This window comes from Acomys minous, assembly GCF_964271855.1.
Source record: "Acomys minous genome assembly, chromosome: 16".
NCBI lineage: Eukaryota > Metazoa > Chordata > Mammalia > Rodentia > Muridae > Acomys > Acomys minous.
Window position 1 is genome coordinate 36,007,751 of NC_140498.1, and position 27,568 is coordinate 36,035,318.

The 27,568-nt window shown below is 45.8% G+C and overlaps 1 protein-coding gene across 5 annotated transcripts in view; it reads left to right on the top strand.

Moving 5' to 3' along the window:
* KCNIP1 (potassium voltage-gated channel interacting protein 1) overlaps positions 1 to 27,568 on the top strand; it is a 357,410-nt gene that overhangs the window by 286,267 nt on the left and 43,575 nt on the right. Inside the window, exon 1 of one of the 5 annotated variants that reach the window (XM_084762894.1) lies at positions 17,549 to 17,705. The exons of the other annotated variants lie outside the window; for them this stretch is intronic. Within the exon in view, the coding sequence (XP_084619020.1) occupies positions 17,558 to 17,705 (148 nt within the window). The 5' untranslated portion in view covers positions 17,549 to 17,557. Of the gene's footprint in view, positions 1 to 17,548; positions 17,706 to 27,568 lie in introns of those variants that run through there. 5 annotated transcript variants of the gene reach the window in all.

Here is a 27,568-nt window from a genome sequence, read left to right on the forward strand (position 1 = left end):
ATTTTTTTTTATATAATTAAGCTTGATTTCTGTCCTGGGTTTCCATTCTGTGGATATTTTAATTTTGGAATACGTGGATCAGCTCAGCCAGTGCAGAGATTTTTGCGATTTTTTTTTAGTGTTTTCTTTCCACTCTCTCTCCTCTGCAGAGAATTTACCGATGCCCTGGCACTGTAGAGGGAGAACCCCTGGGAAGGGATGGCCTCCCACATCAATGTCAGGGTTGGAATGCCGTTCCCTCCATCGCCCTCTGTGTTTAATGACGAGGCCTTTGAAGGCTTGTCGTCTCCCCCCCACCCCGCTCTCTTCTAACCCCTTTACAGAAGATCCCCAGCTGCCAGGAGCATCTCCTCTCCAATACAAGTGATAGGACCGCCTCTTCTCACCATGCCTAGGCTTCTGTCCCTGAGCAGAGGAGAGAGACTGGAGCATTATCACCACCCAACTACACAGGAGAGAGTATTCAGCATGTACATCTTGAATCCCAAAGGAAAGGGAGGGGTCCGTGGTCCCAAAACCACATGCATAAGCCCTACCGTAGCCCTAGAGAGAATAGGTCCCACATGCCCTCTTCTCTGGCCTTCAAAGACAGAGAGCCTGTCACATGTGTCCTCAACCATTATCAAGATCTATGGTTAATACATATGCTTGCAGGTTGACCAGTTCAGGGACTTGGTTTGGAAACCAAGAACATGGGTTGCAAACTCCGCTCTAAACTTCAGAATCTGGGTCTTAGTTGGTGTTCTTCCCTCTTCTTGGCATTTGTCCTAATAATGTTGTCCTCCCCTGAGGCCCAGTCACTACTGCAGGTGCCAGAAAGGTCAACTGAAGAGAAAACACCAAGGAAAGGCACTCTAGTGAATTTCAGAAGTTCATCCTGTCTCATGTGCTGTCTGAACCTCTCCAGACCCATGGCAGCAGCGTGCTGCCAGCCACATTATCCAGGGGGTGACGTGAACTCAGACACAGACACTAGCATAGCAAGATTGGAATCCTGGAATATTTGTTTGGGTTTTTGTTTGTTTGTTTGTTTGTTTGTTTTTGTTGTTGTTGTTGTTGTTGTTGTTTGAGACAGGGTTTCTCTGTATTCTTGGCTATCCTGGGCTCGCTTTGTAGACCAGGCTGGCCTCCAACTCACAGTGATCCACCTGTCTCTGACTCTCACTTGCTGGGATTAAAGGCGTGCACCACCACGCCCAACTTGAATATTTGACTTTTAAAATTCAAGCCTTTAAGCTATGCATGGTGATGGCTAAGGCTAAAGGATCACTATGAGTTCAAGGCCTGCCTGAGCTATGGAATGGGACTCTGTCTGTAGTAGTAATAATAACAACAACAATAATAACAAATTCTAGTCTTTAAACTGTCCCACCTTGAGTCATTGTAACTTGAACTGGTCAGAGTCATGTGGGCAGAGTCATGTGGGCACGACATCAACCAAAGGGGAAGAGTGAAGTTGTTGAATGATGCTGACTTCAGGACTTTGGCTGACACCTCCTGCCTCACCCTGCCCACCATCTCATATGCCTGTATGTTGTGCAGCCAGTGGGGATCGTAGCCCATCTCTAGAGTTTCCCCTGCAGAAGGCAAGACATTGCATGTTGGGTAAATTCTCAGAATTAGAAGATCAAAACAGACTTCCTGTCTCCCACATCACATGATGCTGGATTTCCTCCTTAGGAAATGTGACAGCTCTATTGTCTGACCCACAGGTCACTTTCTAAGTCAGCTTCTTTTCCAAGTGTTCCCAGCTGTAGTGAACTGCTACACTGAGATGCTGGCACCCAAAGTACCCAGGAGTCCTCCTGATGTCGCTTCTAGCTTTGTGTAGTTAAGAAATCCTGTCTACTGTGCAACCTTCTTCTCTCCCTCCCATCTGCCCAGGTCCCATTGCTGTCACTGTCACATCTCTCAGGTCACCGAGCTGATTCACTCTTGCTCTTCTCTATCCTGTTTCCACACCCTTCTTAGCCCTTTCTCAGCTCTCCTCCAACCCTGTCCACATCTCTTCCAGAGACAACAGGGTTGGAGTCAAGCCTCATGCACTTCTCCAGTCCAGTACCTAGCAACCCCCACCCCAGCACATCTTTATCCAGATGCCTTCGTTGAGCATCTCATATGATGGAGCACACGATTCTCCTAGACAAGGTGGTCCATGGGTCTCTCTAAGAGTGCATCACTTTAGCAGTGAATTGAAGGTATAGTAGATCCTCAGTAATGTTTGCTTAACTCATTCGCTACAGTAGCCATATCTGAACTGCTGCAATGAAATACAGGAGACAAGTCACTAATAAAGATAAAAGGGGTTTTACACTCACAGGTCTACACTTCCCAATCATAAGTTAAGTGGTCCTTGTACTGGGAGCCTCGGGCTGGGACCATACACCACAGGGAGGAATGTGACAGAATAAACCACTTACACTTGGGCCAGAAAGCGACAAGGAAAATAACAATCAGAGTTGAGGAAGATTAGGATTCTGCAGCCAAAGGTCACTTCAAGGTCCTCCCATCAGACCCCACCTCTCAAAGGCTCCTCTACTTCTTCTCTGTAATGCCACCCGAGGAGCCAAGCCCTAACGCACAGGGCTTTAGTGGACAGTTCCTAGAAATCTTTTCCTACAGTTAATTTTGTTCCTTGTCTCGGCGTGTGGTGTGAGGGAGTGAGCACGTGTTTTAATTAACCTGTACAGCGAAGAGGATGGCAGCTCCAAACCCCAGAAGCCCTTTCTGCAAAAGGTCCTGAGCTCAGATAATAAAATGGTGCTTTCATTCTCATTAATGGGCAATTGATTTGAGGACCAGACCCGGTGGGTTATTGATCAGTGTTAATCATTAGAAAATGCCAAGTTAATGAATCTAACTGCCAGGAGACCCCAGTGGGACTTGGGGAAAGCCAGTTAGACACAATAACCTTGTCCCCTTCCAGTTATGCAAAAATGTGGGTTTTTTTCTCAGGGAAGTGGAGCAGCTGAGCAGGCCAGATGGACCAGCCTAAGCCTTTGGGGTGTGCCTCAGCTTCCCCTGCAAGACTCAAAATAAGTTTCATTTGAAAATATTTTTCTATTTACAGAACATCTTCCGACTCTCATGCCCTGCCTAGGTTAGCCTTGCCACAGTGATGGTTTAATTGCTACATTTGTAATATTAACTAAAGGTCATATTTAATTTAGATTGCCTTCATTTTCACCTACTGTCCTTCCTGTGGTCCCAGGCACCACCTCACATCCAGTGGTCCAGCCTCCTCACGCATCTCTTGGCTGAGTTTCTTTGTCCTTCCTTCATTTTTATGGGTTTGACAATTTTCTCTTTTTCTTTTTAATGTGGAAGAGTGTTTGGCCTGCATGTGTACCTATGCACCAAGTAGTGTCTGGTATCCACAGAACCCAGGAGAAGGCATAAGATCCCCTGGGACTGGAGTTACAGATGGTTGTGAGCTGCCATATAGGGGCTGAGAGTTAGCCCCAGGTCCCCAGAAGAACAGAGCAGCCAGTGCTTTTAACCACTGAGCCATCGCTCCACTTCTGACCTTGACAGTTCTAAAGAGACCTCCTACAGATATTTGGCTTTTGTGTTTGCTTGTCTCAAAGTACATTTCTTGAGATGTCCAGGAATCTGTTTTTCAAACATGTAGCACTGTATGCATTAATGTGTTCACACTGATGTTTGAACGTGTACTCTGGTGTTAAATCAAATCTGCCTTCCCTCTACCTGCCTCCTGACTCTCTGACACTTTCTGCAACTTCTTGTCACCTCTGTTCTACAACCAGGATCAGTTTTTTAGCTATATATGCCAGACAGACATCATACACAGACAGATACAGATACATACACAGACACATACACACATCATACACAGACAAATACATACAGATACAAACATCAGATACAGACACATACAGACATCAGACACAGACAGATACATATATCACACACAGACAAATACAGACATCAGACACAAACAGATACAGACACATACACAGACACATACATATATCACACACAGACAAAAACACACATCATATACAGACACATACAGACATAATCCACAGACAGATACAGACAAGGATATATGATCCTTGTTTTTCTGGGTCTGACTCATTTTATTTAACATGATGTCCTCTAGTTCCATCCATATTGTTACAAATGCCAATTGTTGTTTTCTTTACTTCTAAACAGCTTTTCTCTATGTAGCTCTGGCTGTTCTGGAAACTTGCTCTATAGACCAGGCTGACCTCAAACTTACAGAGATTTGCCTGCTTCTGCCTCCTGGTTGCTGAGACTAAGGGTGCAAGCCACCGTCACCCCAAATGTCAGTTTTTATGCCTTAATACTGTCCGTGGGTGTGTGTGCACGCACACATGCGTGTGCGTACATGCACGTGTGTTACGTCTTCTTTATCCACCCTCCCCCATTGATGGGCCTCTGGAATGATCCCATATTGTAAATAACCCCGCAATAAACACACACATGCAGGGAGTTCTCCACTATGCTGCTTTGTTGCCTTGGTACTTGGACCCAGGAGGAATTCTGTAGCTGTTATGCAGAATGTCCCTCCACTGGGTTTTATCTGAAATCGCCATCTTGGTTAGTATGAGGTTTGGGGAGGGAAAACATAGAGGCAAATGACATCGTTTCTACTGTTTGAAGGGTCATACTGTTGACATCGACCCACCACTGCCGATGGTGACCTTGGTCCCTGGTAAGGAAGTGTGTTCTGGTAACTCTCCCTCCCAGGTTGTACAGCTCTCTCAGGAAGGAAGTCGTTCTGCACAGCCCACAAGTCAGGAGTGAGGTTTCATTACCAGCTCACTGAGGGTGTCTACCTAAGTCGCTGGTCTTCTATATGGACAGCTTGCTCATGTTGCTGTGGGCTCATAGATGCTTTCATTAACACTTTGAGTTGTGATCTAATACTATTTTTCTTTGTTAGAAGTATCTCACTGTAGGCTGTAGAGAGCTCCTTCGGTTTGCACTTATGTCCTTTTGCCACTAAGAAGTGTGTGTGTGTGTGTGTGTGTGTGTGTGTGTGTGTGTGTGTGTGTGTGTGTGTAAGCACTTCCTTACTTTTGCACCACACATTGCTCTAGGCTCCTCTTACATATTTTCTGCTGAATCCCCAGAGTCGTCATCATTCCGAGGGACCCAATCCTGAGTTAGTTTTCATCATGGATTGCCATTTGTTTTGCTTCCTTTATTAAGGAAGAAACTGAGCCGTATTTGTCGCGGAAAATGTTTGCAAGTATGTGGAGGAATAAAGATGAAAATAAATATTCCTCATAGCCTAAGGACAGAAACCGCCACCATTGACGCCTTGGGGTATCTCCCTCAAGTCTTTCTGCCTGAGGCACTCCCTACCCTCTTCCTTTCTGTGTATTTGTGTTTTGCCTGCATGTATGTAAGTGCATTGTAAGTGCCCAGTGTCTGCAGAAGCCAGAAGAGTGCACTGGATCACTGGAAAGAAAGTTATAATGTGCTGTTGGGAATGGCACCCAGGTCCTCTGCAAAAGCAACAATGCTCTTAACCAATAAGCCATCTCTCCAGGCCCTAGTTGCTGGCTCTTAAGAAAACCTTTCCATGCTTTCCTGCTTGATCTCTGCCAAATGCAAGTGCATCCCCGGGGACGGTGAGCTATCCAGCCTTCTGCCCCAGCAGCTGTGGTTGGAGAAGAGGAGTCATGTGGACCTTTCTGGGCCTTTCTGTTCACTGGGTTCTTTTGGACTCTCCTCCCTCACAGGCCCCAGAGGCCAAGAGTTGGTGAGTGTCCATCAGACTCTGAAGAGGTGGGCATCCTTCCTTGTGTGCCATAGTTGACCTGACTTTCCTGGTCTCCAAGGATTAACCGTGAGCGTGTGATAAAGGGTGGGAAAGATGGTCCAGCAAGGAAAATTGTTCATATTATAATATTGTTATCAACACTCAAAGATGCAAGTATTTAATAGCTGAGGTTCAGGCTTAATGTGGCAGGCAAGACTCTGTGTGCCAGAATCTGTGGCTAGGAAAGCGAAACAGCTCCATATGAGAGCGAAGAGTCTTGGGCCCAAGTGATGATCTACACTCTGGCACAGAATGGATGGCTTACCTGGGTGTAGGCCTCTGTGTCTGTCCTCGACAGTCGGAGGGTTACTACCTAGTCAGCCCAAAAAAAATCTCCTCATTCCTGAGCGTATCAAAAGTCATTATTTTCCTCCAATAGCAAGCAACTGTGGGCTGGGGGAGTGCAGGAGAGGGAACTGGTGCAAAGCCATACTTGGCTTGCTCGGGAACCGACAAAGTCAAGGAAGAGAGGGCAAAGAGACAGCACTACCAGCCAATGGTAGACAGTCTACGTGCTGGGGTCCATCCTTACCGTGCTGTGTGGGCAGGGTGTCCAGTTGATTCCTGGAGTCTAGGCAGATGGGCTCTGCTGATGCTTGTGACTGGGTGGCTCGACTTAAGGTTCCAGAGACTCTGGAAGAAGCATTAGAACGCTTTCAGGCTAGATACTCACTAGGAATTCTGGATGAAACTATTTCACTAGTCCTCCCTCCTAGGAGTACTCTCCCTGTGTCCCCAAGCTGGGTCTTGTGACCCCAGCATCACAGCCCCACGGCCACCCTGATTCCTTTTCTCAGAACCTGCTCTACCATCCAGTTGAGCAGCCCACTCATCTGAACCTATGAGGAGGGAGATTAACTCACCCCAGACCTCAGTGCCAGCCCTCGTACACAGGAAAGAGATCGTGTTTGTTGAATGAACGGATTTACGTAAACCAGAATCATCGTCCCAGCTCCACGTTGTAGAAAGAGATAAGCATGGAATTGATAGCATTAGGGTGAATTGCCTAATCTCTCTTAGTTTTAGTCCCACCTTCCCGCACAGTAGAATAAATAAGAATTTTCCCTCGCTCCAGAGGATTAAACAAGGCCATCTGTGTGTGTTGTATAAGATAACATGCACCGTCACTGTCTAGCACTGCTCGAATGTCCCTGTGTCCTGGTGCTATCTTAGGTTATATATGATGTACTTAAACTGATGAATATAGTAACACTTAAAATACTGGCTTCTTTCTCCTGGAAATACTGTAAAGTTTATTAGTTAAAAAGATGGTGAATGCCAGATGGTGGTGGCGCATGTCTTTAATCTCAGCACTCAGGAGGCAGAGACAGGCGGGTTTCTGTGGGTTCAAAGCCAGCCTGGTCTATAAAATGAGTCCAGGAAAACCAGTGCTACACAGAGAAACCCTGTCTTGAAAAACTTAAAAAAAAATGGGGCTGGAGAGATGGCACAGCGGTTAAGAGCACTGGCTGCTCTTCCAAAGGTCCTGAGTTCAATTCCCAGCAACCACATGGTGGCTCACAACCATCTATAATGAGATCTGATGCCCTTATACTTAATAAATACATTTTTTTTAAAAAAACAGAATAAAGGAAAACTAGCCAGGTGTGGTGGTGCACGTCTTTAATCCCAGCACTGGGGAGGCAGAGGCAAGTGGATTGCTGTGAGTTCGAGGCCAGCCTGGTCTACAAAGCGAGTCCAGGACAGCCAAGGCTACACAGAGAAACCCTGTCTCAAAAAAACAAACAACCCCCCCCCAAAAAAACCCCACAACAACAACAAAAAGATGGCCAGATGGATGAATGACAGGTGATGAAGGATGGTGGATGTATAGATGTACAGTGGGGTGGACAATAGACGGATGCAGGCCAGACAGAGCATCCCTCCAGTAGCCGTGGCTAGCATAAGTTCGGAAATCCCACTGGCAGAGCGGAAGGCTGCACCACTCTGGGATAACGATCCTGGACTTCAGAGAGCTCCTGGGTGAGAAGACTTAGCTTTAATTAAAGTCTCAGCACAGTGTTAAATGTCATTTTATTTTAGTTCATAATTAACACTAATGAGATGAGCAGATCACACACTGCACATGTTTTGAGAAAGTGAAAAACAGCATCTGAGCTCAGTGGTTTCCACTATTGCTCCCCCACCCCACCCCGGCCCTCGCATGCTATGTTCAATTAAAAGTTTTGAGAAAATATTGCAACTATGCTCCTTGTCTTTGTGGTAATGAAGCATATTAATTTGAGTGTGATGAATACAATATTCCACTGACTTTTTATTCCCTTATCTACAAAAGTTTAAAATAATGGGCCAATTAAATCAGGGGAGACGAAGGCAGGGTTTGCCTGGGCCTCCAATTCAGCAACCCAGCAACTGAAGGAGCAAAACCAGGACAAATATGTGCTGTATCGGGGATTAATAGACTGGGTTCCAGGCTTCCCTCCAGTATTGTCTCCTCTTGAGTAGTGATTGGATGATGCGTGGATGGATGGAGAGTTGAACAAGATGACTTCCAAGTTTCCCCAAAGCAGTAAATCAAGTCTTCTATGGAACGCATCTGACTCTTCCAAAATGTAGAAGTTAGAGGCAGAATGTACTGGCAAGCGCCCGCTTCCTGCCTCTAGAAGGTAGAGGCAGCGTTTTCAGGTCAGGGCTAGCTCTCTGCCTCTTTACTCTAGGGCAACATCTATTTGCTACAGAGCCAGCCTGAGCCTAGGTACTGCCCAGGGGATCTTCTCCCTCTCTGAAGTAGAGCTTCCTGGATGCAGCTGGCTTCTGGACTCACTGAACCTTCCTCCACGCATAGCCAGGCCTGTGAGCCTGGCACTTAGCCCAGGTATCTCCCTAATGGCCTCTGGAGGACTGCCCACTCTTCCACTTTAGTCACTAACTCCACTTTGCTGCTCAGACTTTTGAGGCGATCTGTAGTTGCATACTATCCAGTCTGTGTGTGCTGTCCCCATATACTCTGTTCCCCATCTTGTGGACATTCTAAACACACAGAGAGGGGGGGGCAGAGATTTGCTTAAAACCCGTTTGTTCTGCCGGAAGTACAAATTCTGTGCATGGTCTATGGCTCTCTGTACATCCGACCCTGCTTGCAAAGGCCCCGCCCCCAACGTTATCTGTTGCCATGGCTCCTCCATCTCTATCTACTCCTAAACACCTTTTCACCTTCAACCCCCACCTTCCTCAGGTCCTTTCCATGTGCTTTTGGTTGAACCTTCTTGCCTCACCTCTTATCTAGTTAATGTTTATTTATCCACCACTCTTTAACTCAAACCATCACCTCAAGGAAGACATCTGGAATGACTCCTGGCACCAGTTCCATCCACACCACTGCTGCCACCACTATGTATAGCAATCCTTCACAGAACTGGCACAGCCGATAGCCATCTAGCTGTGCTATTACTTGAGTCATGGATGTCTCCATGACTAGGCCATTTGCAGTAAACCATGTGTGGTTCATAATAGATGCTCAGTACATAGGCACTGCATGGATGGGTTGATTAATTAATTAACTGATGCCTAACTCAAAAGCTTTGCTGTTAGGCCAGAGAGATGCTCAGCAGTTAAGAGCACTCTAGAGTTTGGTTCCCACCCAGCACCCCAGCACCCACATAAGGCACATTAAAAGCACCAGCAATTCCAGCTCTAGGGCATTGGACAACCTCTTCTAGCCCTCACAGACACCTGTATATATGCACACATATACAGACACAGACACACATACAATCACATGTATATTTTAAATATAAATTCAATTATTAAAAAAAAAAAAGAGCTTTGCTCTTCCTACTTCGCTATATTGCTTTCGGTTTTGGACTTCTTTATTCCCGAAGCACTTCCTTTGTGCTTGGATTTATGCTGGGAGCTTAAATATCTTAGCTCTATCTTGCCTTCAGTCAGCTGACCATGTAACAAGAGACATGCGGCTACTCACTGAAGTACGGTGTGTCGTGTTCTACAACGGGCCGTAAGCATGGGGCTTCCTGGAAACAGGAGGAAACCTCGTACTCCTCACCAGGGAGGCGTCACAGGAAACGTAAACCCTAAGCTGATCCTGAAAGGAGAATGTGCTGACCCAGAGAAAAATCCAGGCAGCCTCAGAGCTTCAGCTGACAGACCCCACGTTGGAAACTTGGAAAGCAGAGACCAGTGCTGGAAGAAAACAACCACCCTGGTGACTGAGCCTGGGAGGGAGGGGCTGGGCTGGAGAAGGGAGGCTGGGAGGCAGGGGAGCACCTTGCATGGAGAACTAAAGACTGGGCAGTAGGCCCTGGCCATGAGACCTCAAATTTGAGGAGTTCTCCCTGGAGACACTGTAGAGAAGAATGTCTGTGTTTCAAGTGAAGAACGCCAGCTCTGGGGAGACCAAGGTGGACTCACTTCTCCCCAGAACCTAAGCTGTATTTTTTCCCTTGGGGTGGGGTGGGGGGCCCGGTGTGGCTGACCTTGCTCATTCATTGCAGGGGGAATTCATTTCAGGGTGGGAGATTTTTTTTAAAAAGTACAAGATTAAGCGGCGTAATCAGCTGCTGCTGAGAATTGGAAACGCAATAAATAATAATAGCGTTGAGCGCTGTTTTTAATAACTCACCCGTGTAATTTAGCCTCTGCTTCTTGGAGCATATGTAAAACATGTCAGAATGGGTGTACTGGCAAATGCCTCATTGCCAGCCTCTGAAGACAAATGTCTTCCCGGGAGGGAGGGGGAAAGGAGGAGAACTCGCAGGACTCTGTTGAAAATGAGATGCAGGAAGGCAGGCATTGTTCATTTGGACTCTGCTACCACCACACTGTGACCTCTCGCCCAGGTGACAGGTCTCATTGGGCTGTCTTCAAAGGCGGACAGGCTACCGCAATAACACCAGATGAGGGTACTTCTAATCTGAGGGACAGTGAGGTTGTCTGCCGGCTGTAGAATCACTGTTTGCACACAGCTGGTGTCCGGATCAATGATCATCCTGGTTTGTCTGGTACAGCATCCCTGGGGATAGAGTCGTGGCAGTATTTGCTTCACTTTCTTGCGTTGCTGAATACCTCTGCAACCACTGAAATTCATTGTTCTGAGTGTTCCTGCGGACTGCCCTGATTGCTGGGGTCTGGATTGTCATAATGGAGCTAGGAGTCTTCAGATCTTAGGATGACAACTTGACACCCTTGGAATGGAAGGATCACCATTATTGTCAGACAGTGTTCCATGAGGAAGTTGACTGTGACACCTGATAATTACAGTCACCTGTCACTTTATCTCTACTACAATACTGTGGTGTTGCTCATCGGGGACTTCATCCTACAGATGAGGAAAAGTGGAGCTTAGATATCTTTCCTAAGGCAAGAGCTAGTAAATACTTGTTCTTGGAGCCTGATGACAGTGCCATCTGACGCCAGAGCCTATGCCATCAAATTCTGCAATGCTCTGCTGCCAGTCTGTGCAGTTTGGGGGAAGATTCCAGAAGCTGTAGTTTCCAGCGAGCAATAGAAACTGGTAAATGACTCTTTAACTGAAGGATATGATTTCTCTTCCTTTGCTGCGTCCTCTCTGGGGAGATGTAACATCAGTGTCTCTGTCAAAGCGTTATTAGTGTCCTGTCTCTGGCCATCCTTGTCCAAGCCATTCTATGAGCCTTCAAAGCCTCAGGTCCATGGTGTACAAAATGTGCTTTACTCATTGAAGCGTACATTAGGGATATGACTTTGGAGGGTAATTGGCAATATCATATCTAGTGACTCAGAAAACACACCCATGTGACGCAGTCATCCTCCTGGGGCTCTCCGGAAGGCAAGTTCTCCCACCTCTGTACATGTTTGGAGGGAGCGATATTCTTTATTATGCTATGGGGCTGCTGTGTGCATCTGGGAACTGCAGCGTCCTAAGCAATTTCTTCCTATGGAGAAAGAAATGGAGGAGAAGGAAGACCTGTGAAAAGAAGAGACAGAGGAGAGGCCCACAGTTAATTAGCTTAAGCCAGGTCCTTAGGCTGAGTTACAAATGTGTGTGTTGCCTCAGAACTTCTGCTGCTGAAATTCTGACAGAACCCAGTGCCTCCCTGAGAAAGCAGAGGAGGAAATATGGAAACAAGCCTGCGGGCGGCGGGGGCGGGGGGGGGGGGGGGGGGGGGGGGGACGGTATCCAAACACCATTACTCGCTGGTGTTGTCTCAACTGACAACAGGCAAAATTTGCTCAGACTCACAAGTGGGGAGCCACAGATGACCCACGCAGATGCTGGGTGCTCACTGACAGCTTGTGTTTGGTGCCCTATCACTGTTCAAGGAAACAGAGCTCTGCTCTCTGGTCTGTTTTTAAGCCAGAACCCACAGCTTTGCTCCCCGGCCTGGAGCCAAGGAAGGAGAGGCAGATGTTCAGGAGATTGAAAAGGGGGAAGATGTGCTGCAGGCTGGAAGTTTGGGGAACTGGTTCCTGACTAGCCATTCCAAAAAGCACAAGATCCTGAAAACAAGGCCCGGGGTCCCTCCAGTTTGACTTCCCCAAATGCCTGCAAGGAGATTTCCCCCCAGGGTCTTCCTAAACTCCGAGGGCAGAAACCGTGCGGTTTCTCTGTAGTCGGTCCCCTTCCCTCGCCTTGGGTCTCCATGGCACCAAGAAGATGCTGGTGGAGAATGGAGTCCTGAGAACTGGAACGGGAATTTGGGCAGGAAGGAGCTTGTGGGAGAGTGGGGGAAGGAAATGGGAGGGGGGAGGGGACTGGAAAGCCAGGCCAGCCAGCCTGAGGGAAAGCCACCTAAAGCAGGGCGCCACTTCTCAGGGACAGGGTTCTGACAGAGGGCTGCTAGTGAGGCGCACGCATCCTTCAGCCCCTGTGTAAAATTGGCACTGTCCAGTTGACACCAGTGAAAACCGCCTTGACTGCTGCCATCATTCAGACAAAGAAAGAAAGCAGAGTCACGCGTGACACCCGTTCGTGGCCGCCACACACAGGTAGTCTCCTTCAGTCGCCATCGGGGTGTACCCTAACTAAAAATCTAATGAGGAACCATACCACAGTAACTTCTCAACAAGGATTTATTGAAATCCGGAAATATACAAAGAATTTAAAGAGTTAAGCAGTAATTTAAAAAAAAAAAAGCTTGTAATGGGTCTTTCTAAACATTGTAAACTTTTGGGTGGATGTAATTCTTTTCTCCTGGTCTATTCACAGTGTAAAAGAGCAACACAGAAAGTAGAGGACAGGGAACAACTGAGATTGGGAAGAAACAAGGGATGAGGGAGAGGGGGATAGGAAGAAAGGGAAATATCATTGCTCTATTAGTGTACAGTTACCACCATCATTAGAAAACTAATTCAAACAAGCTCAGCCTGTGTCCCCAAAAGGGCACCAAGCAAAGAGCTAGGCTCAAGAACACAGAAATAGCTTCCTCGTTTTGACTGGTGATGGGAATAATAATGATTTTTTTCTCTCTGAACCATAGCCCATTTTGCAGTTAAATAATTTGCTTTCGGGCCGGATCAGAAGCCCTTAGGCGGCATTCTGAGGGATTCTTTCATTTCTTCCGAACCTTTTAAAGAAAAGAAAACTCCAGGTGCAATTATTGGCATTATATTTATACCTGCAGCAGAACATTCCAGAAAATGAGGCTCCTACCAAATTTGCTTAACCAAATGAAGTTTAGACAGTACCTTAGCAGGGGGGGATTCAGCTGAATAATTTGTCTCAATGGCCCAAGAGCCGGAGAACCGCTCAGAGAAGCCACACGCTAGCAGCGAGCCTTGTTCAGTCAGGTTGGAGTATTGCATGTGTTTTCAGTCAGTCAAATAGATGGCTCCCTCCTGTGGGTTACTGAATCACAGGGCCCCTACATTAGCTTAGATTACCAAGCAGCAAGTTAGCTGGGGTGCAGGTGTAAGTGGCTAAAATAGAATTTGATTTCATGATTGCTTAGGGCAGACTCTCAGGCAGGGCTTAAGCAACAACAAATTATTCTCAGCTGAGAACATCTGTCTGGAAGGAGGAGTTGTAGCTGACGAGTGGAAGTTCAACAACCCATAAAGTTTCACAGGAAGTCTGAAACACGCCCTCTCTGTTCTCCAGATCGAAGCCTGCCAGATATACGATTATGGCTTATCACTTCTGTTTTGGAGATGAGCCAACTCAGGGACCAACAGGGAGGTGGAGCGAGGATGTAATTCATCAGTCTGGCCTCCTCCTTGTGGCACTATTCAGTGTACAGCAGGGACTGTGTCAAGCACTCTGTGGCGCTCACAGCCTTACTTAGTTATCATGAGTGGGTATAGCTCAGGGGTACAGTGTGCACCCAGACTATGCAAGGCCATAGGATTGATCCATACCATAGAAGTAAGAAGAAGAGAGATTAAAATGACTTGGCCCAGGTCACCCACCTACAAGGTGACAGTTAAAAATTCAAACCTAGGAACTCGATGGCTATTTGGCAGCAATTCGCCAGCTTGTCAGTATGCACTTCTTGATTTCTGGGATTCCTGAGAGACCTCACAAAAGCATGGCAGGGCTCGCCCACCTGTCAGAGTGGAGACCTGTGTCAGAACCCGGCCTTCTGTGGTTTCGGAGTCAGAACAGAAGTCAGATATCTAGTACCTACAACTAATAGTCACCCAGTGAGTCTCAGGGGATCAAGCCTTCATTTCTTAGGCAAATGCCTGCTAGTGCCAATGAAAGATTGAAGAAGGCCAGCAAGGTGAAAATAGTTAGCCAAAAACAGTAATGTGGGACAAACTAATGAGAAAATTGTCAAGTTCTGTGCACACTTAGACTGCCCATGTAAACAGGTTTACCTTATAGTCCACTGGAAATAAGAAATGGCAATTTGCAAAATGGATTTCACAAATGGTCCAAGGAGAGCAAAATTTCCTCAAGTGACAGATGATGGAGCTGAAAGGAGGCTGTGGGCAGGGGAAGCTCTGTGCAGGGCCCTGTGGGTGGATGAGGCTGTGATGTGAGAGGCAGTTTCTAGAGTCATTGAGTCCTGGAGCTCTCACAAATGACAAACCACAGACATGTTTTTATCAGCCGGATGTCCAGGGATGCTGCAGGTCTTGGACTCAGGTGGGCGGGGCATATCCAGAAGACCTGAGTTTCCCTCTGATCTTCCTGGAGACCACCTTGCAGTTTCTTGGAAGTTTTTAGTTTTTACATGGTGACAGCAGAGCAGAAAGTGGAGCCGTCATGACCCCTTTGCACCGCTCACTCACAGAGGACTTGGCAAGCAGTTAAATCCGGTTTCCGGCATCTTACAGACGCTCAAATATACCTGGTGGTGGAACGAAGTGTGTGTGTGTGTGTGTGTGTGTGTGTGTGTGTGTGTGTGTGTGTGTGTGTAGTCAAATAGGGAGATAAGTGAAAGTTGGGGGTGAGGCAGGAGCCCAGGAGAGGAGCTAAGATGGAGCCATCTGCCCAGAGCTGTCATCTGATGCAGTAAGCATGCATGCACACACTTGCAAGGATGGATAAGGCGGAGGCCAAAGGAGCCAGAGCAGCAGAGTCTTGGGGAGCCCAAGACTTACTGGAGAGGAAGCAATAAAGTGGGAGAAAGGGGCAGGTGCTGGCAAAGCTCAGGCTAGAAACACTTACTTAGGGGTCTCCCATGTTTATTGCCATTTCACATGCCTGGATAGCCTGGTCCTGGCAGGGTCACTGAAGCCAGCCCTCAGAGAGTGCAAAACATGCTTAATCACGAAGGCTCTGCACAAGTGGGTTGGTCAGGTTTCCTTCTGGATAGATGGACCCCGGAAGGGCATTGTGGTGTCTTGTAAACCAGGAGCGGTGAGGAGATAGGCAAAATGTTCATCTATAACATTTGCTGACTTCTGAAGTATAAATGTTTCTACCGTGCTGATGACTATCTTTTTAATTTTGAAAAAAAAAAAAAAAGAATAGCTTTATAAGCTGGTACAGGCTGACTCCCAGGTGCTGTGGTTAGCCATGGTTTGGCTCCCACAGATTCAAGTACTAAAGTCTTAGTCCCCAGGAACCCTTAAGAGTTGGGGTCTAGGAGGCAGCAATTAGGTCACAAAGGCTTCCCCTCCTGAATGGATTAATGCTGTCTGAAAAGAATGAGTCTGCTCTGGTCATAAAGAGTTCTGAAACAACTTATTATATTATGAGCAAACCTGGCTGCCCAGTGTCTCACCCCAGGTCTTGTCATGTCACCTTTCAAGTTTTCATACACACTCCTACTGTTGTAATGCTGTCTGCTCTGGGACCCTCTTGGAGCCAAACAGATGCAAATAACAAGGATTATGGGCTGACTTTTATTTATAAAGTTCCCCCGCTTACTTTGTTATTGCAACAGATATTGAATAACATTCCAGGATACCACTGCCCAGACACCAGTGAGATCGGACACAAACACGTCAAACTGAGATATGTTAGAACCGTCCCCCTTTTAAAATAAGAAAAAGAAAGGTGAGATTTGCTGCTCACATTTAGTTGTTACTATTATTTTAAATCCATTCTACAGATATGTGAAGAAACCTCAATAATGAGGTGACCTCTAATCCAATCCTTTAATTCTCTACAGAGGCAATCAAATTTGTCAATGAGTCATTATATCCACCTAGAAATATTTTATGAATATGCCAGGAGGTGCGTATCTCTTTTCAACATTAAAATGGTAATGTGAAAACAAATCGTTTCTTCATTTAACCATGTATCTTTGGAGACCACACCCAAACAGACTTAGATGTTCGCTACTGTTTTAATGGCTACACGGTATTCTTTTTCCCGGTGCCTTTATTATTTAGCCATCTCTTCAGTGATAAACATAGAACATTTTTCAATCTTTTTTTTTCTACAATCAAGTGAACAAAATAAAATAAAATATGTCTGTCCGTACTGGTACGCATGGGTATGCATCCCTACAGGTGAAATCTCTGGGTCAAAGAAATGTCTTCAGTTTTATTTACACATTTGCACGCCTGCTTGCTCCCATGGAGGTGCGGGGTAGTGCAGGAGGTCAGGTGTCCATGACTCTAAGTCTCTGGTTTTCCCTGTCAGTGCGTTTAATATTTCCCCCAGGAAGCGTACTCTTAGCGTTCTGTGTAAGAAGAGACTGAAGCCTGCACAGAACCTGACCGTTCAGAGCGCATCACCCCTTTGCTTCCCCATATTTTATTTCTGGATTGGCTCTTTCACTTCAGCCCCGGGGATCACGTGGTCAGCCTGACCACCAACATATACTCCGGACACTGTTAGGGGACTGCCAGGAGACAATGTGAATGTGGGTGTGCCCAGTTTATGATAACTTTCTTGGTGATCATTTTCAGGGCCACTTCATAACGACAACTCTGAAATCACCTGTATTCTCGAATCGGCTTGTCTGATTTTTCACTAGGAAAGGAGAAGAGAGAGACGCGGCGGAGAGGGAGGGAGGGAGGGAGAACTTTCATTTTCATGTCTGGATTTGGGATCTGAAGCAATCAATGTCTTTGTCTTTAAAACTGTGTACACTGGCACACAACGCCCCCTTAATCCTTAGGAGGATATGCCATGGGGTGTTGTCAATTATTGTTTCTCTCGGCTGGCAGATGTTTAGGGGCTGGCTGAACCTTTGGAGAAATTACCTTAGGAAACAGGGAAATAAAAGCAAAGATTACCATAAAACGTAGAGATTGCAAGGTAGGAGGAGAGAGGTGGAGGGAGGAGTAGAAAGGAGGGAGGGAGAAAGTGAGAGGAAGCGAGCCTGGTGGAAATAAACGTGCTCTCGGAACAGCGAGAAAAGAAGCGCGGTTTTACAGCTTTAAATGCCTCCCCGCATCCTGCTTGCCAACCCGGGATCGGAGATGTTGACCGAGGGAGAGTCCGAAGGGCTCCAGACCTTGGGGATAGTGGTGGTCTTGTGTTCCTCTCTGAAACTATTGCACTACCTTGGGCTGATTGACTTGTCGGACGGTAAGCGAGCCCCGCAGCTTCCCCGTTTTATACGAACGTGTTTTCTGGCTTAGACTGTTGTGGAACTAGTTCAGAAAAAAAAAAGCGCGGAGTCCTGGAGGATTTGAGGGCGCAACCTGCACCAGCTAACCAGTTGCCCTCCTGGCGCTGTCCGTGGTGCTGAATTGTGCCGAGCCAGTGAAGCGCATGTGTGTGTGTGTTTGCTGAGTGAGAGCACAATGTAAACTCCTTCTCCTGGAAGGTGTCTGATAAATATGCATGTTTTGGTAGAAGCCAAAGACTTTTAAAAGTCATTATGATGTTGATTAACTTGCAGCAGCTGAAAATATTATAGGGAGGTAAAAATGCTAATCACAGTGCCTAACAATTAGAAAGCATTTAAGAAACACTAGCTCCTTTCCCTAACCCTCAACCCTCATAAAGACCCTTGTTCTAAAAACCATTTCATCAGCTGTGACTTTAACTTCCAGTTCTTAATGAGAATGTAGCTATAAATCTGGGTCACCAGCATTGTTTATGATTGTAAAATTAGTAGTGGGTTTGGAGCATTTGAGTTCCTCTCTTCTGGTTATACATAAAATACATAATAGGTTTTTCAAACTGCAGTCTCCTGCACTGCTCTGTAGAATACAAGAACTTAGTACTTATATGTGACTGTTTGAGTAATGACAAGGAGATGAAAATGTTAATTACCCCAATGCTGCTGGTAATATATATATATCTCAGACCATAACCCTTAGACATGTGTAATTATTATTCTCTAATCAAAATAATTTAATGCTGCTGATAGGATTTCAAACTACCCAGATTTGATTATCATATGCTGCATACATGTACCACATTGTTATACGATGTCTTACAAATGTGTGCAATTGAATTAAGACATTTTGAAAACAAAAGAATTAAAAGCCACACAAAAGAAAGTTAGTAGCAAGTTTCACAAACTTAATGGAACGCTATTAATTTTCCTTCCTTTTTGTGATATATTGTTCCTGGTATAGTGTCTCTGATTTTTGTCACATAGAACCAAGCCCCTGGAAAGATTTGCAATTTGATGAGCAGAGTATTAAACAATGCCAGTCTTCAACATTTACAGTCAGTGCATACACAAAGCATATGCAAATGCATTCAATATGTATTCTTTCATAACTACATAGTGTGGGCAGAAGTTCCCCTCCAATGGGCATTGTATGACTAATACTGGGTAATAATGAAATATGGTTTGTTTATCAATAACTAGTCAAAGCTGAGGTAGACCAAAAACCAAGCAGTAACAGTGCTTGGTTGACTGAGCCCCTGAACAAGAGCCAAGAGTCTACTTCAATTTCATCTTGGTTAAGTTTGTTTTTAAGTATCTGGGTCTCCTTCTTTAGACTGTATGTGATGACATGTGCCTTTGATCTCCCATAGGCAGACACAGATGGATCTCTGTGAGTCTGAGGCTATCCTGATCTACACCATGAGTTCCAAACCAGCCCGGGCTGCAGAGTGAGACTCTGTCTCAAAAAAAAAAAATCCAATCTGTGTCTTGAATTTTTCTGTCTGATGTGTTTTAATCTTTTCTCCAAGGAATTTTAGAGCTAGTTCTTTTAACTACATTTTGTGATTTGAGATGGTAACTAACTCCAAGTCCCTCATCTCTGCTTCAGCTAGCCCAGCTAACAGAGCTGTCTGGGTTAGGCCTGTATTTAGGAGGCGTTAGCTAAAACTGTAGTGAATCAATAGTTTTATAACCCTAATTCCCTGAGATGTTGAAAACTGAAGCGCATTTGGAAAAACTTTTCTTCCTTTAAAAAGAAAAAAAAAGCCACCTGAAATCTAAAAATCTGTAAGAACAGACCTACGTGCATAGAGAGATGTGGTCTCTTCAGTGAATCCATCAAATACACAAGCTCAGCCCACCCACCCACAACAGACATAATTGACCAACATAGTGTCTCTGTTGCTCAACAGACCTCGGGAGACCATGTTTCAGGCCTGCTCAGAGGTTTAGAGTAGGTACAAACTGACACATAAGTGAGTGTATATGCTGCCCGCTGCCTCATGAGGCTAGGGGTGATATAAGAATGTTCTGTTCTTCCCACTGGTATCTATAAGTATCCATCTCCCTGGGCCCACTAGTGCATCTAAAGACTGTACCTTCCTGCTTTGCTACCAGAGGGGATATCTCATTCGCCTGATGTTATATAAATGGGGAGGAGTAAAGCTAAAAAGTGGGGCCATGCTTAGTACTATCTCTAGGAACTCCGCATGAAGGAAAGGAGGGGGTGAACATTCATGCAGCACCTATAATGTACCAAGGATAGTTAAGTGTTTTTATGCTCAAGAGAGAATGCAACCAGCAGAATAACACTCTAAGGAAGATAAACAAATAAATAAATAATCCTGGAAAGCAGGTGTCACTATGCCTTTTGTTGAGAAAAGTTTGACAGGTTGAGAAAAGTTAAACAAAATTTCCGAAGATTCAGTTGCTTGGTGGAAGAGCTTGCCTCTATAGCTCCATCTTCTGCCTTAGAGACCATCAGGCAGTAAGCTGGCCCAGATGAGGTCTGCAGTGTCATTAAGCCTATAGCGAGAGCCCTCACAATAAGGTGTGGAATGACATCGCAAACTCATTTAACCTACTAGGGTGAATACTGAAGGGAAAGCACACCTCCAGGAAAGGGCGTAGTGTCCATGTGACATGTCACTCTAAGGAGAGGAAGGCATCTTTATGGGACTCATCAGTGGTGTCTCTAGGACCTTAGTCTTATTCTTAACATATTCTCTAAGGGGCAATATTAGAGAGGTGCAGAGTTGTCAGGTCCCAGGATCAGAAGAGTTGGGATCCAGTCCTGGGTGAGCCTTGCGTTGTTTGTGAGTTTCGGTGAGTCCCTTCTCTCTTCCATCTTCCTCATTTGTAAGAAAAAAGGGATCAGTACAATCATTCTGTTAATTTCCTAGGTGCTGCATACCAAGTTACTACAAATTAGGAGTTTTAAAATAACAGACAAGCACCCTTTCGGGTTCCAGAGGCTAGACATCCAAAATCAAGGTGTTGGCAGACTCTGGAGTTTGGGGCATCTTGGGAAAGGTCCGTCCTGCCCTCTTCTACCTTATGGTACTCCGGGTGCCCTCTAGCTTACAGCAGCACGGCATCACTGTCAGCACCGACCGAGGCTCTTCTCCCTCTGTGCGTCTGTCTTCACATGGTCGTTTTCTCTTTTTATAAGGACAGCAGTCACGTTGTGTCAGGGACTCTCTAATAATTGCATCTCAACTTCATTACATCTGCAAAGACCTGTTTCTAAATAAGCGTTGTGGTTAGAACTTCAATAAGCCTTTCGGGATGGTGCAATTCAATTTATAACAATTTGGGGGGGGGGGTGTAATTCAATTCGTAACAGCCGCAGTCATGCTCCTATAGCTGCGTAAAAGATTAAATGAAAGACACGTGGGGAAAAGGCCAACCTTCCTACCTATGGCTGTGCTTCATCTGTGCTTAACACTCCTTTGACCTGAAAGCGTTCCAATAAAAAAAGAATGTAGTATTCATTAGGGGGAAAAACATGCACTGCTATGGCTATGTCCCTGGGCAGTATAATCCTTTCCTTTGGATTTGGGAGGGAACAATTGGTATGGCGGTTGGTATAGACGTTTCCCAAATAAGAATTCTAGCAACACCCTGTATGCTGTGTCACCATGGATGCTCCACTTTCCCTACAGTAGCTGCCAGTCTCTGAACTCATCATCGCTTCCACCTGATGGAGGATAGCAAGTGCTTATGGAGGGGGTGAGGGCAAGTGAGCAGATTCTAGAAGTTCAGAAAGCTTCACCAGTCTGTTAGCGGTCTCTCTGCTCACCTGCTGCTTGGTGGGCCAGCCTTACCAGGAACCTCATCTCCACCAGGTATTTACCCCTAGCCATGTCTATGAGCTCTGCCATAGCAACTTCAGAAGGTATCTGCTATTCCAGGTCAAGTTACTGGCCGAGACAGCAAGGCATACCTCAGGGTCTCTTAAACAGGCTTTTCCTATAGCCATATCTTACATCTGTCTAAGAAAGGGATGATTTTATTATACCCTCATAACTCATTCATGAAATCACTAATAGCACAGGCTCTAGAAGAGCTTCAACCAAAAACAAGAGCAGCAGCAATAATTACAATTCTTGGGGAAATAATAAGAATCAGGGTTCTTCGGGGCCCTTGGATCAATTTTCTATGCATTCTATATTAGCAGAAACATGTACTAACACTGCTACTCTGTAGGCTTGCTAAGCCCACTCGATAGTGAAGAGGTTCAGTATGGTTTTTAAGAAGGCCACTACCGCCAGGCGTGGTGGCGCACGCCTTTAATCCCATCACTTGGGAGGTAGAGACAGGCGGATCTCTGTGAGTTCGAGTCCAGCCTACAGAGAAACCCTGTCCAAAAAACAAACAAACAAACAAACAAAACAAAACAAAAAAAGAAAGCCACTACCATAAGCGCCTAGATTCAACCATTATTTATAGGCTTATCACTTGTCTAACACGTCAACACCTCATACATTGCCCATGCAGTATTTGACTTGAACATCCGAACAGTTCTATGATATACAAAAGCTGCATATTGTTGATGCATGCACCAAACTTATAGGTCTAAAAAAAACCCAAGACTTGAGCTCTGTCTTCAAACAGAATGACCAAGAAGTAACTATTTAAAGGCTTAGTTCAAGACTTTGGGTTTCTTCTGTCTAAGAATAGTTAGGTTTGTGCTTAAATTGTGCCTGGAACATGCAGAGTATGGCTAATCCACTCAGTGGCCATCTAGGCTATTTTTCACAACCTGATACAGCCAGGTTTGTAGAAAGCTGGATAATGACTGTGCAAAGCGACCAGGTGTGAGCCCCTGGAATGCATATCGGTTACCTTAAAAGAAAAGGTTCTTTACAGATGTGACAAAGCTAAAGGGCCTGAGATGAGATTATCCTGGATTGTTGGGTGGGTCCTAGATGCCAGCACAAATGTCCTGAGAGGCAGATAGAGTTGAGACACAGACGGGTGAGATGACAGAGAGACAGAAACAGAGCTTGAAGTGATGTGCCGATAAGTCAAGGTGTGCTGGCAGTCCCCTGGGCCCAAAGCTAGAGGAGGCAAAGAATTAGTTTCCTATGCGGCCCTGCTAACTCCTTAATTTCAGCCTAAGATATTGAACTTCTGGCCTCTGGTGCACAGCATAAATTTTGGCTAGTTTAGCTATCAGCTTGTAGTAATTTGTTGTGACGGCCTTAGGAAAACAATGTGAAAGCCTCTTAAAAGTATGTCTTCAATTGCTATAATAGAATATGAAATAAAATACATACACTTAAAAGCTCAGAAATGGATAGACTTATTGATCCAGAATGCTAGTAATATAAGGGCTCAGGTTACATTTTCTCAGCATTAGAGGAAAGATGAGAAGTAGCAGACCTGACCTCTTGTCAGCACCAATGTGAGGGGGACTGGAGAGATTTACCTTTAGGGTGAAGGGCAGCAATAAGAGAGCACATCCAGGGTGGGCCAAGCCAAATTCCTCATAGTAAATTCCCCTGAGCTAGAGGGATGGCTCAGTGGTTAAAAGTGCATACTGTTCTTGCAAAAGACCTGAGTCTGGTTCTTAGGACATGCATTATGCAGTTCACAAGTGCCTATAACGCCAGCTTCTAGGGATCCAACACCCTCTTCTGGACTCTGCTGGCACATGCACATATGCATGCACATACCCACACACAGACACATGCATATCCGTGTCATGTTTAAACAATAAAAAAAACTCTTAATGAACCGAGATGCATGAACAGATGCATTTCTCCTCTATAATCTCAAGCTTTCCTCTTGCATCTTCTTCCTTTTGCTGGGTTTTCAGGGCTTCTGTAGATGTAGTCATGCTTTGAACACGTTTGGCCCTGATTGCTTGTCTGTTTGCTTTAAGCCCTGTCCATGACCCAGCTTGCCAAGGATAGGAGAAGACAAGGACACCTCCTTCACTTCCTCCTACTTTTTCCATCCTGTCTACCAAGTCTATTCATTGCCACCAGCATTTTGACATCCTCCCCCCCCCCAAAAAAAAATCCTTATTCCAATGCTAATGGGAAGCTCTTCCCGCATCTCATTCAGCTTGAGGGCAACCCCCACCCCCACCCCGGCTCCTGTTTTGGGTGCTTCCCAGTTCTGTCTGCCAACTTCTCTGCTTGTGTGGTCAGGAACATCTCCCCTTCTCCTTCGCCAGCAGGACACTGTGTTCAGGAGTCCTGGCCTTTCCCATCTCCAGAGGACAGGGAGAGCTGCCCAGGGCCAGGCCTTCTACCCTCTATTCAGCTTGAAGATCCCAAATCTGATCATCCTGCTGTGTCTCTGCTTGTCCCCAGACTCGTCCTACAGCTCAGACTCTCCTAAAACCGGGGCACCAAGTTTTGAGGACTGTACTTTGCAATATACTCTAGCAAACACAGTAGCGCATTGCGAATTTTAATTTTCTGTCAAAGATCATAAGCCCTGAGCAGGGTTTGGGGGGAAACATGTCCAAGTGGAAGTGAGTGCGTTGAACCAGACTCTGTTCAAGAAAATAAAAATAAAAACCATTCCGTTTATCTGCTTTAAATTTTTAGTACATGAATCTTTTCAGGAATCCCTTACCGTATAAGAAGAGGTGCCCACTACACCCCTCTCTGTCTCCAGCCTCAGGAAGCCAAGCCTGTACGCCCATCCTGTGATCCTCAGGACAAAATGACATTAGGATACTCGGATTCAGATGCTAGAAATCATGAGGCAGATTGCTTGGGATTGACACCTGCGTCTTACATTAAGAAAAGCCAATATAAATGTAATAGAAGAAGAAGAAAAAAAAAAGCTACCAAGTAAGTTCATAACATCTCCAGTTACAGAAAGGGAAGAAAAGGAAAGGTAAGATAGGAAGGTGAGAGGTACAGAATAGAGATAAAACATGCCAGGGTGGAAAGAGGCGCATGAGTAAAAGCGAGAGAGGAATGGAGAGACATTAATAGGAAGCCTCGCCATTCTCGGGCAAGCATGTTGCTCTCTGGTTCACGTAATGTTTGAGTAATTCACTGCAATTGGCTTAGCCTTCATTCACAGCGACCTGCCCTGTGCTTAAGCTCTGGCCAGGATACAATTCCCAGACAAACCAGCACGACAGCTGAAGCAGATGTGCACAAGATGCAGCTCCCTCTTCAGTAGACTCTGGAGCAGGTCACTGGAGGCTTTTGTTTGTTTAGTGTGCTCAGCACTGTTCCCCCATGGGTCCGCTCTCCTTGACAGTGAGTAAGTGACACCGTCATTCCGTTGCTTCCCTCAAAGCAGCACACAAAGCAAAGAGCTAGGCTGTGTCTAGGTTGCTCCTCCTGACTTCCACCTCACCTCTGTGTGTGTGTGTGTCTTCTCAGCCTCCAGACCCAAGATGTCGTCGCTACCCTGCGCCTCAGGGCACCCTACTGTGATGTCCCCTGGAACTGGCCTCCATTTATGCTCTCCTTGGCTTTCTACTTTTAGTCTGTCAGCATCAATAATTGCCCAGCCTGTGTCCCCTTCCTCCTTATAGTTTTGGACTCTGACTGCTCTTGAGTTACACACACAAAAAAAAATCCTACCGAGGCAACTGTCTTAGTTTGGGTTTTATTGCTGTGAAGAGACACCATGACCAAGGCAACTCTTATAAAGGAAAACATTTTGCTGGGGCTGGCTTACAGTTTCAGAGGTTTAGTCCATTATCATCATGGCGGGAAATGTGGCAGCGTGCAGGCAGACATGGTACTGGAGAGGTAGCTGAGAGTTCTGCATCTTGAGCCTAAGGCAGCCAGGAGATATTGTGCGTCACACTGGGCATAGCTTGAGCATAGGAGACCGCAAAGCCCACTCCTATAGTGACACACTTCCTCCAACAAGGCCACATTTTTTTAATAGTTCCTCTCCTTATGGGTCAATCGTTCAAACACATGAATTGTATGGGGGCCATTCAAACCACCACAGCAGACATTTGGTCAGTGGTTGAGCCTGACATGTAAAACTGTATTTTTCATGGTTTATTGTTTCTTTGTTGAAAGTGTAATCTTGGCATTGTGGCTGCCTTCAGATTTGCCTCATCTTAAAGAGGGTTGATGTGATACGTTCTTTCCAGAAGTCAGCTTAAGCTGTGCCTCCTGGGAAATTTGGGTTTAAGGAATGAGCTGGTGTGCTATATGCTGGGTAACGTGCCCACTTCTTAAGCTACAGGGTTTGAATCCCAAGACTGTAGTATGCACAGTGTTACCATACACAGTGAACGTCACCTCCTTGAAACTCACCTTCTAAATCTGCAACATGGGTAGAAAGTTACTGTCTCACATGGGTGCCGTGAGATTCAGTGTGAGAGGGTGTTCCCTGAGCATGGAATGATGCTGCACTAAATGCCATCTCTCTCTAGAAGATTCCAAGTCTCCTAGCTGAAGACAGGAAAACAGACGGTGCCTAACAGAAGAGGGGGCACAGCAGCAGTGCTAAGGCTAAAGGAAAGGGCCCTAGAGGTTTTACAAGAGAAAAAGAATAGGACTGTATTATAATAGGTACATTTACTAAGATCTCCCTGTCAAGCAATATTTTAAAATACATTTCAAAGAGTGATGCCTTCATGTCCTCAGGGGATTAGGTCTGGAATGCCCATGGATATCAAAACCCTTATGGGTTTGCACAAAGCCTCCTCACAACCTCCTGTCTGCTTTAAACCATCTCTAGATAAGAGGTAAGCCCTAACACAGTATGAGAGCTATACAAATAAGTATTACCCTGTGTTGTTCAGGAACCAACATTGGGAAACATGGCTGCATGTTTCCTCAGAACAGATGTGTGCAATTTTTCAGGCAGTCTTGATCTGTGTTCGGCTGAACTTCAGAGGACTAAAAATTCATTTGGTCCTTGAGCACCATCACCTCCCCCCATCTTACGCACGAAGCACAAAGAACTGAAGCCACTCAATTAAGGAGGCAGCAAGCTGGGACTCAAACCTGAGAAGTTGGCTTTCAGAGCTCAGCCTTTCTCAAGAGAACTACAATGAAAAAAAACCTATTCCCCGCCCCAAGCAGAAATGAGACTTAGGCTCTCTAAGCAGAGCACTGCTGAGCTACGGCCGAGCTGTTGGAGCGCCTTGCTCTGGGGCCTTCACACTGTTTTGACATGGGCATGTCACTCTCTGTTCTGCTCAGTGGCTGTGTTCCACTTGAAGGAAGCCTGCAAGCCTAGTTTATCCTGTAGCCAGAGGGAGCAGCTGACCGAAGGAGAAGTCATCACGAGGACAACCAAACACATAGCAGGTGGCCTGGAGATATTGCAGAATGAATGAACAAAGAAGTGTGTGGTTCGCCTGCCTGAGGATTTATTGCCAAAACTTCCTTTTATACCTTTGGGTGCATTTGGTGGCCCAGTGCACACAGCAAATGCTTTCAAATTCACCAATAAAGACTCCAGCACCCATACCCCACACATACCTCTTGCTCATGTCTACTAGGCTTTGGCTTTCTTCCTCCAGTTACCGGCTCATTAACCCTTTCTACTCCCTCCCTGATGTATAGAGACTGAGACTCTCACCTTGGTACCAGCCCCCAGGCACTTTGGAATCACTTTACAGCTGTGGAATGAGCAGCTTCATTAAATCAGTGTTTTCCAGGTTATGATCGTCAGACTCCCCTTTAGGACCACTTTGTAAGAATTGGCAAATGAAAGCGCCGTCTTCCCAACACTCCACTTTAACCCAGCCATCTGTCCCACCGACTGAGCTCCCCGTGTGTGATTTCCCTCCATTAAAGAACTTGTTACCTTTATGCAACTTTGGAAAGCAATGGGTGAAATGTGAGGTGTGGCCAGCCATGAAGTCTTC